Below are 13019 nucleotides of genomic sequence, written 5' to 3'. Positions count from 1 at the left end.
ATGCACATTAGTAACATGAATACAAGTTCACAACATATTAGTGTCCCATGATGATATGGTAGTCAAGATTTTCATTTCCAAGCATTATAAAGTATTGTAATTCTTTACCTTTCCCTTTATAGTCCTGGCTCTGCTAGGGGGCTCTTCAAATTCCTTTGATTTACTACAGTATGCCTGGTAAACAAATATAATTAGTAAAATCAAAGGAAAAAAATCACAGTGGTAGAAATGCTCTATTTGTAAGCCTTTTTCACAAAACACAGGGCCACAATTCTGAAATCTTGAATCAGATCATGAAACAGACTTAACAAGTGTAATCATTATTACATCACTACACTTACCTCCAAAAAGTAGAATCTATCCCGGCCTTTTCTTGTGTATTCTTGAACAGACTCATTTAATTCTTCCTCAAACATAACTGTACATTTACCTTGGATGTCATAAGCAGCAATCTCAGCTTCTACATGCAACAAGTAGAGTGTCATGCAACTCAAAATCAAAAACTTTCAGGGATGAATATGTGTAACCGTTCAATTATTATCTATTTAGTTAATTACAACACATTCATATTTTGCATGTTGCTGAAGATGATTAAAATCTATTACAAAATTCAATATGATTTTTATGACAGATTTATCATAATATTTGGAATTTCATTACTCCAGTAAATAAGGTTGACATGTTTTTCATACCTTCATCACTCCAGTAAAGTAGATTGAGATCAGATGTGTAGCTTGCTGTCACTCCTTTATGGGTGTTTTCTGGTCTGTAAAATTTTACTACTTTTAGCTTTATCTCCTCCACCAACTTGTTAGGACTTTTCTTTGTAAAGATCTTGATAATTCTGCCAATTCTGAATGGTTCTGGGCATTCAATGTTGCTGCCTTTAACATATTCTGATGTCTTGCGATAATACTCTGGGTATACCTCTTCATCCTATGTGACAATGATGTAATATTTAGCATTTCTCAATATTGCATATGACTATGGTATTGCATCTCAGACTAGATATATGTAGGTAACAACTCTTATATACAAAACATGCAGTCATTCTATGACTGGACTATGGATGAGATAATAGCCCTGGCAATGGGACAATTGTGTTTCACATGTGTGCATAATAAGGATGCTGATGCACCTTCTGCTGTTATTAAATATGCCGAACAATTTGTACATGCAAGTGTGTATAAATAAAAGATATTGACTGTTAAACAAGATTATCACAAATTTACAACCATTAGTATACACAAACAGCTATGAAATTACAGCAAACACCACTGTACCATATGTCAGTCAGTTGATAATACTGCTAAAACGCATACAATAAATTAAAGATGGCTGTGGATGAATGCAAAATCTTAATTCCTTTAGATCTTAATGTTACATTTGGTACTGCAGATATTGATATTTTACTGTAAAATGTTGTTTGGGTATCACTGGTGTGGTTCATTCATGGTTTAGATCGTACATCTCCGCATTGAGCAATATAATCTTTTATAAGATCTTTATACTGATGATGCACATTTCTACATGATGTTTGAACGAATTTCTATGAATGGCCAGGATAATTTGGCAATTACATTCATGACATTAAGTCATGGATGTATATAAATAAATTCAATAAAATATAACTAAATACTGACAAAATAAAACTTATATTAATCGGAAAGCCATAGCAATTAAACAAAAATAGAATATGTAAACATTGATGGTATATTGGTTTCTGTAAGTGTCATGTTTGACAAGATTCTGACGTGCCAAAATGCATTAGTTGTTTCCGACTTAATATGTGCATTTTTTTTTTTTTGGCTTTTGTAATTATTTTATTCAGTCGCAATGTGCTCTTGATCAGGTTTGCACAATACAAGTAACTAGATTATTAAATTATTATTACACTCTTTTCAGGTATGTTGTAATATACATATAACTATTTCATAGATACTCAGCACAATTTCTAGTAATTTATTTCCACTAAGACTAAACACATACATGTAAAATATATGGTAACACCCACCACATTCTCTTTGCGTGATACTTTGGATGGAGGTGGAGCTGGCTTCACATTGAAGTAAAATGAACCAGGCAATAAATAGCAACTATCACCAACTCTGTAATCCAATCCACCTTTACTAAGTACACTAAAATAAATGCACATTAAGTTAATGAAGTATTGCTGGAATAGGTGGCCATTGTAAATAAACTAAAAAAAATTGATTGTAGTAATACATCGGTGTTGGGAGAACACGTTAATTTCAGCACATCACATCTGAAGACATTTTGTAAATACATATTAGACATTTATTGTAAAGCACTATGCATACAAACCTATAATAAACCACTTTGGGGTTCTGTTTGTCCTCCTCAAGCTTTTCTGACACGTGTGGAGTTTCATTCTGTAAAACAATTTTGAATTATTAGTTTTTTACTGTAGTTGTCCAGGTTTTGATACAATAACAAATTTGAGGTCATGTCTGGGCATATGCCCATGAGGTTTTTTCTACACTTGTGAAAAAAAATAATAAAAAAAGTCATTAGAACTGCACATTGTTCTGTTCCTCACACTTCAAAACTGTCATAGTATTTCATAGTTACAAAAAACTATGACCACCGGTAAAAGATGACAATTGTTTAAATTCACTAGCTTGCCTGTGAAGAAGAAACTGCCTTTATAACCAACTATTTCTGAAAAGTAACCACTCTCAGCATATATATGCAACATTCGCAACTGCAAGAATTAAGAATTCTGCATTGTAAACTACATATATTCATTTTTCATACCTTTCTAATTTGTTCCATTCTCTGACAACTATCACAATATCGATGACTAGGCATATCATCAGGTCTCTGTGTCACAGGTATATCTTCAAAGCGTGCACAATCTGGGTCATACCACTTCTGGTAGTAGAATGTGTTGCCATCATCATCAGTGATGAAATTCTCAACCTCCTCACCACCTAACATGCTCCAATTTTCTGGCGGTGCTTTATACATAATCTATGGCAGGCAATAAGCAATTAAATTGATTATGACACAATGATCAGACTCTTCACAAGTTCACAAGTAAGATAATTGTATAAACTGGATAATGTTTAAACTGACCTCTAAAAATAGATAACTCTAAGCAATTAGTTCTCAGTACTTTTATATTATGAAGAAAATTATGCACATAACTCGCAATACATCTCAACTGACCTTGCTCTTTCCCATCACATATTCCAGCGCAGTATCTTCACATTCGTCAACTGCGAAAACTTCTAATGGATCTGCCATTTCGCCTAATACAGTGTCAACACCACGACTGAAAAGAGTAGATTATGCAAAATAAAAGCATAGTTAGTAATTGATAGCAAATAAATGACTTGTCTAGTATCAATAGATACTATTGTATTTAACGACTCTTCCAAAATTGAAATATATGGTCAGGATATGCTATTCATGCATTTTTGAATCCAAACTGAATTTCTTTGTCCAGGCTAATGTACAGAGATATTATAGTAATATGGTCAAAAAACTGCAGGCAATCAACCAACTTTGACCCGCTTGTGAACCTAATTGTCAAGGACATGTTTACTAACATGTATAATTTTAAGAGAAAATCAAAGAAAGCTTAGAAAGAACTCCCATGTGCTGAGAGTATTGGAGACACAAATATAATTTGAAATTACTTAGCTGAAAACTAATTATGCAAATCAGAAAATTAACATGAACAGATTTAATTGTAAAACTAATGAGGTCTGCGCAATGTAACAAAAACTCTATGTACCAAGTTTAATTGAAATGTGATTAGAACCAAAAAATTATGAATTATTATGCTAATTAGGGAATTAATATGAACAGAGTTTTACCCCAAACTAATTAGGTTTGTACATTGTCCTAGAGCATCTTTGTACTAAGTTTCATTAAAATGGAAATTAGTACTCTAGATATCAGTGTGAAAGCTTAAAATTGGTTAATTATGCAAATTGGGTAATTAATATGTACAGATTTTAACCCACAATTATCCAGGTCTGTCTATTGTCCTACAGCATCCATGTATAAACATTCATTGATATGTGATGATTAGTACCTGAGATATCAGTGTGAAAGTTGGAAATTGGTTAATTATGCAAATTAGGTGATTAATATGCACAAATATTTACCAAAAACTAATTGGGTCTCTGCATAATTCTAGATTCATTGAAATGTGATTAGTACTTTAGATATCAGTAGAAAAGCTGAAAATTAATTATGCAAATTAGGTAATTAATATGCACAATTATTTACCCTGAAACTAATCTGGTCTCTGCATAGTCCTAAAGGATCTATGTACCAAGTTTCATTGAAATGCGATGATTAGTACTTGAGATACCCGTGGATAAGCTGAAAATTAACTAATTATGCAAATTAGTGATTAATATGCACAAATATTTATACGAAACAATCAATCTCTGCATAGTCCTCGAGTATGTAAGTACCAAGTTTGATTGAAATGTGATGGTTACTACTTGAAATATCAAAAGCTGAAAATTAATTAATTATGCAAATTAGGTAATTATATGTACTGATATTACCATAAAAACTATCAGGTCTGTGCAGTGTCATATGACATCTATGTACCAAGTTTCATTGAAATGTGATGATTAGTACTTGAGATATCAGTGGAAAAACCGAAAATTGACTAATCATTATGCAAATTAGGTAATTAGTATCTACGGATTATTACCAAAAACTAATCAAAACCTAGCATTAGTTCAGAGCATCTATGTACCAAGTTTCATCAAAATCCAATGAGTGGTTGTTTAGATATCAGTGGAACAGTCATGGAACCACTAAAAAATAGCTAATTATCATGCAAATTAGGTAATTAATATGCACGGATTTTTACCAAAACCTAATCAAATCTGCGCATTGGCCCAGAGCATCTATGCACCAAGTTTCATCAAAAACCGATGTATGGTTCTTGAGATAGCAGTGGAACAGTCGGACACACGTACACACATACACACACGCACACACACACACACATACAGACACACTAACTGCAAAGACTCCCATTTTGTGCTTCGCACATGGGAGTCAAAAACATGTCAATGATACATTTTGAAAAAAACAAGACTGCTGTCAGTTATTATTTTTATTATTTATTCTATTTATATAGCGCACTAGTGTCTCAGGGCGCTTTACAAAGTTGAAATAGCAATAAAAATGGAATTGTGAAATGACAATAAAAATGGTAAAAAAAAAAGAATTTTGTAAGTTAAATGACAACAAGAGTGTTTTCAAGTGACTATTAAAAGTAGCTGTTGATGACCATGAAAGTAATGACAGAGGAAGATCATTAAAAATTGGGGCAATAATCGAAAATGCCGGCCAGCCATGTTTGAGAGTACGTGGCGGTTCTTATGTCACAATGAATTTAAGATAGTCTGGACATTTGCCTTCAAGTTGGATAATCTTAAAAGTGATAAGACATAGTTTCTACTTCATACGATACTCAACAAGAAGCCAGTGAAGTGTTTTGAGTAGTGGTGTGATATAGTATGATTTTGTTGAGCGATTGATGAGACGAGCTGCAGCATTCTGCACTGATTGAATTCTGTCTAGTTGATGTTGAGGTTTGCCATATCTGAGAGAGTTGCAGTAGTCGAGTTGATGTTACAAATGTGTGTACAAGTTTTTCCGTATGTTCACAAGACAAAACAGTCCGGATTTTTCTGATTCTGTACAGTGCGAAAAACGCAGCTTTACATATAAAGTTGACATTAGTCATTTTCCCATCACAGTTAAAGGAAACTTAAAGTTTTTCTACTGAAGCTACTGGAACAATTTTATATGTGCCAACTCTTAGGGATTTGAACATGAAACAAATCATCACCAACATGCATCTCAACATGTGCATGTGCCAAATATGAATAAAAATGGTCCCTGAGCCTTGGAGATACATTAGTATGGTCGAAAGGCAAGATGGTTGCCAGTCAGCCATCTTTGATCTTATGTCCTAGGTCGTCCTAGAAATGCAGGGATTTTTTGAAAAAAAGGGAATAGGGGTGCAGCCCCCTCATGCCATGCCCATGTGTGCCCCCTTACCCTGGGAAGCAGATCCTCTGTCAACCATCAAATTCTGAATGAACAGGGATTACATGTGGCAACAGTCTTCAACTGTGACTTGTCTTATAGTGATTTTGGCTCCAAGGAAGCCATAGAATGCTCCATTTTAACTTGGAATTATCAAAAACTCCACACCCTGGTAAGTAGAATCCTATCTCCCCCAATAGGTGGCCCCGCTGAATTGCTGTGCTTCCTAGATAGAAAAAACCCTGGACATGTATCCTAAGTTGCATAATGTATGTACCAAATTTGAACAAAAATTTACAATGCATGCATAAGATACCAAATTTTCAATGAACAAAATGGCTGCCAGTCAGCCATCTTGAATTGAACCAGTAAATCACTGCATGTGTATATAAAGTCCAAAGGATTCTGAATGCGACTCTGGATGAAGAATGAATTACAAGTCCCCGTTTCGAATTTTGATCAAACAGGGACTAACAGAACAGACTGATGATCGTGTATAACAGTAGCCCAAAACACAAAATCAGAGATACTCATACATGTACTACAATCAATAGCCATACTTGACTTCTAGAAATTTGCTTGTACTGCTCCAATTTTTATCAATTTAATATACAATGTACTTGATAACAAACTACAAAGTGAAATAATGAAATTTTTCCATTTGTGTAAGCTTATCAATGCATATACACGTGTATGTATACCATACATTTACTCTGCTATTAGCACATGTACATATATGGCCCATTGCTGGGTATGGTCAAACAAACAGATTTTAATGTTTTTTTTTGATACTGGCGCAGAAATATATTCTGTGCATATTGTTTGTGCATGTTCCCCTAGTTACCAAGTCTGCATTTGTTAACACTATTTCAAGTTGTGATTTTTGAAGGCAAGGCACATCTGTCAGTTACTAGTAACTGGACTCAAATTCTGTGTTGCATGTTTACATGTTCATAAATGTGTCTAATATATATATTTATTGTAACCTAATTGTTTCACATGCATTCATTGTTGTTGGTAGGTTGTATAACATGCATGACACGCCCAAAGCATGGATAATAGAATTAATTGCTATTAGAAATGTCATCCTTATGTAGTGCTAAATTGTGTTTCAGTGTTATTTGAACCATTAGTAAAATGTTCTATAGTGCAAGACTGTTGTATTGAAATGCAATATACGATCTGACCTTGTTTGACCTGCATTGATTTATAAACAACTATTCTGCCTTTTGTCTGTTATTTGCCACAACTTACTGGACTGAACTGCATCACATACAAGATGACTATTCATATGCACTCATTATAGTGTGAAGCAGACACTCACCAGTACCACTTTGCATGAAACATCTGATCTTTGTTTCCATCTTCCCACATGTAAGTTACAAATGCCAATAGCACAGGCTTGGTTGGATCCTGCGGACTGACTGATACTGCATCTCCAATACTGATCTAACGAATGAATGAACACCATATTACAGCATTGAAACTGCATGTAAAGTCCTGTATTTGTATTTGGCAGAATTTGACAAGTGAGGGGGAGATGATGTGCAAGTACTGGTACATTTTACATTTATGTCTTTTGTAAAAAAATTAACAAAAATGGGCGTAAAAACACTAAATAAATTTAAAAATTAACAAGAAAGCCAACAGAAAGGGCAGATCCCCAGCATTATTAACCATTTGAACATGAAATTTAACTTTTGGCACCAACAATAAAATAGTTTCCATATGAAATATTGCAATAAATTTCAAAATTGTCAGAAACTACAAGAAATGCCATATTTTGTCTTTTCGTTAAAAAATTACGATTGCATTCACTGGTAACTACAAATTTACCCCAATTTATGTGTGAACAAAATTGGCATTCAAAGGATTAAAAGCACTGCTTGAATGTCTCTGAAATGTATCCGATGCGAGAGTTATGCAATTTTAACGAGGTCAAATAACCATGATTATGTACCAATGTCTTCAATAAAGCACTGCTTGAATGTACATGTAAATGCATGTATATAGAGACATTTTAGTTGTATTGTATAAAGTTTATTTTCACTTATATTTGTTGAGTCAAATGTAAAATACCAGAAACTGAAAATTACAGTAGTGCTCCAAATATAATATGTAAGCATTTTAATGAAGTTGCATGACCATATATGGTAATTAAATATGTTGATCTAGAGTACAATGTTTTTAATTTAACACTGAATGTCTATCTGCAATAATGCAATAAGTAGGACACTGTATATGGACACAAACTTACTTCTTCATCGTTGATCCTAACACTTCTGTAGTATTTTTTTTTATTTTCTTCTGCAATGGGTTTACCAATCCATTTCATCTTAGTCTGAAAGATACAAACATGTTCAATCAGATAACTGCCACAGCATCAAATCAGATAACTGCCACAGCATCAAATCAGATAACTGCCACAGCATCAAATCAGATAACTGCCACAGCATCAAATCAGATAACTGCCACAGCATCAAATCAGATAACTGCCACAGCATCAAATCAGATAACTGCCACAGTATCAAATCAGCTAAAGGCCACAGTATCAAATCAGCTAGAGGCCACAGTATCAAATCAGTTAGAGGCCACAGTATCAAATCAGCTAGAGGCCACAGTATCAAATCAGCTAGAGGCCACAGTATCAAATCAGCTAGAGGCCACAGTATCAAATCAGCTAGAGGCCACAGTATCAAATCAGCTAGAGGTCACAGTATCAAATCAGCTAAAGGCCACAGTATCAAATCAGCTAAAGGCCACAGTATCAAATCAGCTAGAGGCCACAGTATCAAATCAGCTAGAGGCCACAGTATCAAATCAGCTAGAGGCCACAGTATCAAATCAGCTAGAGGCCACAGTATCAAATCAGCTAGAGGCCACAGTATCAAATCAGCTAGAGGCCACAGTATCAAATCAGCTAAAGGCCACAGTATCAAATCAGCTAAAGGCCACAGTATCAAATCAGTTAGAGGCCACAGTATCAAATCAGCTAAAGGCCACAGTATCAAATCAGCTAAAGGCCACAGTATCAAATCAGCTAAAGGCCACAGTATCAAATCAGCTAAAGGCCACAGTATCAAATCAGCTAAAGGCCACTGTATTAAATCAGCTAAAGGCCACAGTATCAAATCAGCTAAAGGCCACAGTATCAAATCAGCTAAACGCCACAGTATCAAATCAGCTAAAGGCCACAGTATCAAATCAGCTAAAGGCCACAGTATCAAATCAGCTAAAGGCCACAGTATCAAATCAGCTAAAGGCCACAGTATCAAATCAGCTAAAGGCCACAGTATCAAATCAGCTAAACGCCACAGTATCAAATCAGCTAAAGGCCACAGTATCAAATCAGCTAAAGGCCACAGTATCAAATCAGCTAAAGGCCACAGTATCAAATCAGCTAAACGCCACAGTATCAAATCAGCTAAAGGCCACAGTATCAAATCAGCTAAAGGCCACAGTATCAAATCAGCTAAAGGCCACAGTATCAAATCAGCTAACGACCACTGTATTAAATCAGCTAAAGGCCACAGTATCAAATCAGCTAAAGGCCACAGTATCAAATCAGCTAAACGCCACAGTATCAAATCAGCTAAAGGCCACAGTATCAAATCAGCTAAAGGCCACAGTATCAAATCAGCTAAACGCCACAGTTATTAAATCATCTAACGACTACAGTAACAAATCAGCTAACTAGTATCAAAAGGGGATTAAAACAAAATGATTGAACAGGCATGAACTGAATTCTTTCAATTTAAGCAATACTAAACAAAAATAACCTGATACAATAGATAATGTTAAGCATATGAAATGAGCACCTTGACATCTTTGAGAAGCCTTCAATACTATTGCCTTACCTTACGATTACCTTTCTTGATAGGAGTAGTAATCTTTTTTGTAGGTTTTTTCTGATTTTCATCATCATTCCTCTCAAGGTCTTCGCATTCATCATCTTCTACTTCCTTGATAGCCATATTTGGACATCTAACATTGAGAAAGATGAGCAGTGTTGATTACACCAGCGTTTACATAAACTAGATATACAAGATATAGATTGTTATATGAAAATCTTAGTATATGTACACTGATATAAGGGAAGTAGTTAAAAATACCAAACGATTGTATTAATATTTGAATACTTGAATGAATATTTGAAAATTTTGTTGCGATAGTTGTACACATGAGTTATCCAATCAACTGAAACATACACAATTGCTGAATTCAAGGTCTAAGTAATATATTGTATCGAGGTAAAATCAAAGTCACTGCTTGTTTTGAGCACTGGTGGTGCCATCTTATTTTTTACCATTTGATTTTTCTCATGGCGATTTAGGTAAACCTAACTCCCCTCTATGTTGTAATTTAGAGTACCTCAATATCAGGCTATGATTTGCTGTTGAGAAGCAGTGTTTAGTGAATATTATAGAAGTTAAGCAAATGAAATAACCATACAATCAGGTGTGTATAGTTAGCATTCTCACACTATCTACAAAAGAAGATCAAAGCAAGTGCAAAATGAAAAACTTTTACAAGGTGTGTGTGTGGGGGGGGGGGGGGGGAGGGGTTGCATTTATTAAATCAGAATCAGTGTTTTATGCGATTCTGGCTAACCACAGCTTTGTGTCACTTTCTTATTCAGACTCGAGCAAAAAAAAAACTTGTTGGTGGTAATATGATTGATTTGGATGAACCTCGATCACAAGTTCAGTGTAAAACAAAAAAAAACTTACTTGTCAAAGGCTCTACAAGTAAAGTGGATTCCAATTTGGCAGCAAAAAAATACAATAAATACACACACATGCATTCAAATTAATTTAACAAAAAACAGCGCAAGTAGACAAATTGTTCAACTCTGAGGGAGTGAGGGTGCATCTAATTATCACAACCATGTGCAAGTGATCATATAAACATTGTAACAACTTATATTGGGATATTCACATGCAGATTAGATGTGGTATAAGTTTTCCCTAGACTAATCAGTGCACATCACAAGAACACCACCCTTATTGGAGTAGAGGGTATGAACAGCAAGCGATTGTACCTGGCAGCAAATAAGAATACTGAAAAATTATTATGTTTTGCAACAGACAACCAAGGTGGTTTCCTGTGAAAATATGTTAATATTTACCAGAAAACTGAACCACATTGTTCATATGCTTATTATTTGAATTTGAAGCTAGTTTTGCAAGAGATTCAGTTTTCATTTTGTAAGACCTTGGAGGAAAAACAGTCATCAGTAAATTGCAGGCAACAATAGTGATTGGATTGGATAAAAATGTATAATATTAATCAGATTGCAGGAAGCACAGTCAAGTAAATAGACAAATTTTGTCTGAAGGAATATTGTTTTGGAACACTGCCATCAACCAATCAATGCAGGATATAGAGTATTAAATGTTCAATAATATTCTATGCACACATTTTTGTCACCCTTCACATATTTTCCTAAAATTTTAATTATAGACAAAATACAAATTTTGGTGAAAAAACTTGCATTCAAAACTGAACAGTCTACACAAGTTGTGAATAATAGTTCACTATTTTGAGCATGTTCATAAATTTTCCAGGAAAAGTTCTAGGAAAATTAAAAGCCATTGAATAATCAATGCATTTACAGTATATCTCTGCCACAGATTAGTTTCTTCCAAAAAAAAAATGAGGTAATAAGCAGCCAGAGAAATAGGAGTGGAGTAGCCATGCCAGCAATTGGTAAAAAATATGTTTCTTACCTGGCATAACAACTAGGGGAAAAAAGGAAAATTTAAGTTAAATTTAATTTTAACTTAATATTGAATTCAATAATATTTTTTTCTTCTTTAACAATATACAAATAAACTGTTTCTGCTGTACTGATCCACTGTTAGTTATTGCTACATCAACTGTCTAGCAGTCGGCTTCACCAAAACAAACAAATAAACAGACAGCATACCTTCTTTCCTGACAAGCTTGTTTACTTCTCCCTGATCCACCAAATTTCTTCATATCTTTACATGCAGCACATTTACCACACTCAGGTGATTGACATACCTAGTACCAACACATGAATAAATATGAATCACTTATTCATTACATGCAGCACATTTACCACACTCAGGTGATTGACATACATAGTACCAACACATGAATAAATATAAATCACTTATTCATTACATGCAGCACATTTACCACACTCAGGTGATTGACATACTTAGTACCAACACATGAATAAATATGAATCACTTATTCATTACATGCAGCATATTTACCACACTCAGGTGATTGACATACTTAGTACCAACACATGAATAAATATAAATCAGTTATTCATTATATGCAGCATATTCACCACACTCAGGTGATTGACATACCTAGTACCAACACATGAATAAATATGAATCACTTATTCATTACATGCAGCACATTTACCACACTCAGGTGATTGACATACTTAGTACCAACACATGAATAAATATGAATCACTTATTCATTACATGCAGCACATTTACCACACTCAGGTGATTGACATACATAGTACCAACACATGAATAAATATAAATCAGTTATTCATTATATGCAGCATATTCACCACACTCAGGTGATTGACATACCTAGTACCAACACATGAATAAATATGAATCACTTATTCATTACATGCAGCACATTTACCACACTCAGGTGATTGACATACTTAGTACCAACACATGAATAAATATGAATCACTTATTCATTACATGCAGCACATTTACCACACTCAGGTGATTGACATACTTAGTACCAACACATGAATAAATATGAATCACTTATTCATTACATGCAGCACATTTACCACACTCAGGTGATTGACATACCTAGTACCAACACATGAATAAATATGAATCACTTATTCATTACATGCAGCACATTTACCACACTCAGGTGATTGACATACTTAGTACCAACACATGAATAAATATGAATCACTTATTCATTACATGCAGCACATTTAC

At 34.3% G+C, this 13019-nt stretch overlaps 1 protein-coding gene across 1 annotated transcript in view; it reads right to left on the bottom strand.

Annotated features, from left to right (window-relative positions):
* Window positions 1-13019, bottom strand: part of LOC100329020 (DNA (cytosine-5-)-methyltransferase) — a 65417-nt gene that overhangs the window by 19669 nt on the left and 32729 nt on the right. The window contains exons 16-26 of the mRNA XM_085502006.1: window positions 11984-12081; window positions 9912-10038; window positions 8312-8395; window positions 7379-7503; window positions 3193-3298; window positions 2779-2994; window positions 2326-2393; window positions 2015-2138; window positions 693-936; window positions 342-460; window positions 109-174 (exon numbers count right to left, since the gene is read on the bottom strand). Of these exons, the coding sequence (XP_085358132.1) occupies window positions 109-174; window positions 342-460; window positions 693-936; window positions 2015-2138; window positions 2326-2393; window positions 2779-2994; window positions 3193-3298; window positions 7379-7503; window positions 8312-8395; window positions 9912-10038; window positions 11984-12081 (1377 nt within the window). The remainder of the gene's footprint in view (window positions 1-108; window positions 175-341; window positions 461-692; window positions 937-2014; window positions 2139-2325; window positions 2394-2778; window positions 2995-3192; window positions 3299-7378; window positions 7504-8311; window positions 8396-9911; window positions 10039-11983; window positions 12082-13019) is intronic.

This window comes from Saccoglossus kowalevskii, chromosome 8, assembly GCF_978046115.1.
Source record: "Saccoglossus kowalevskii chromosome 8, keSacKowa6.1, whole genome shotgun sequence".
NCBI classification, from domain to species: Eukaryota; Metazoa; Hemichordata; class Enteropneusta; family Harrimaniidae; genus Saccoglossus; species Saccoglossus kowalevskii.
This window is presented reverse-complemented; position numbering and strand designations above follow the sequence as displayed.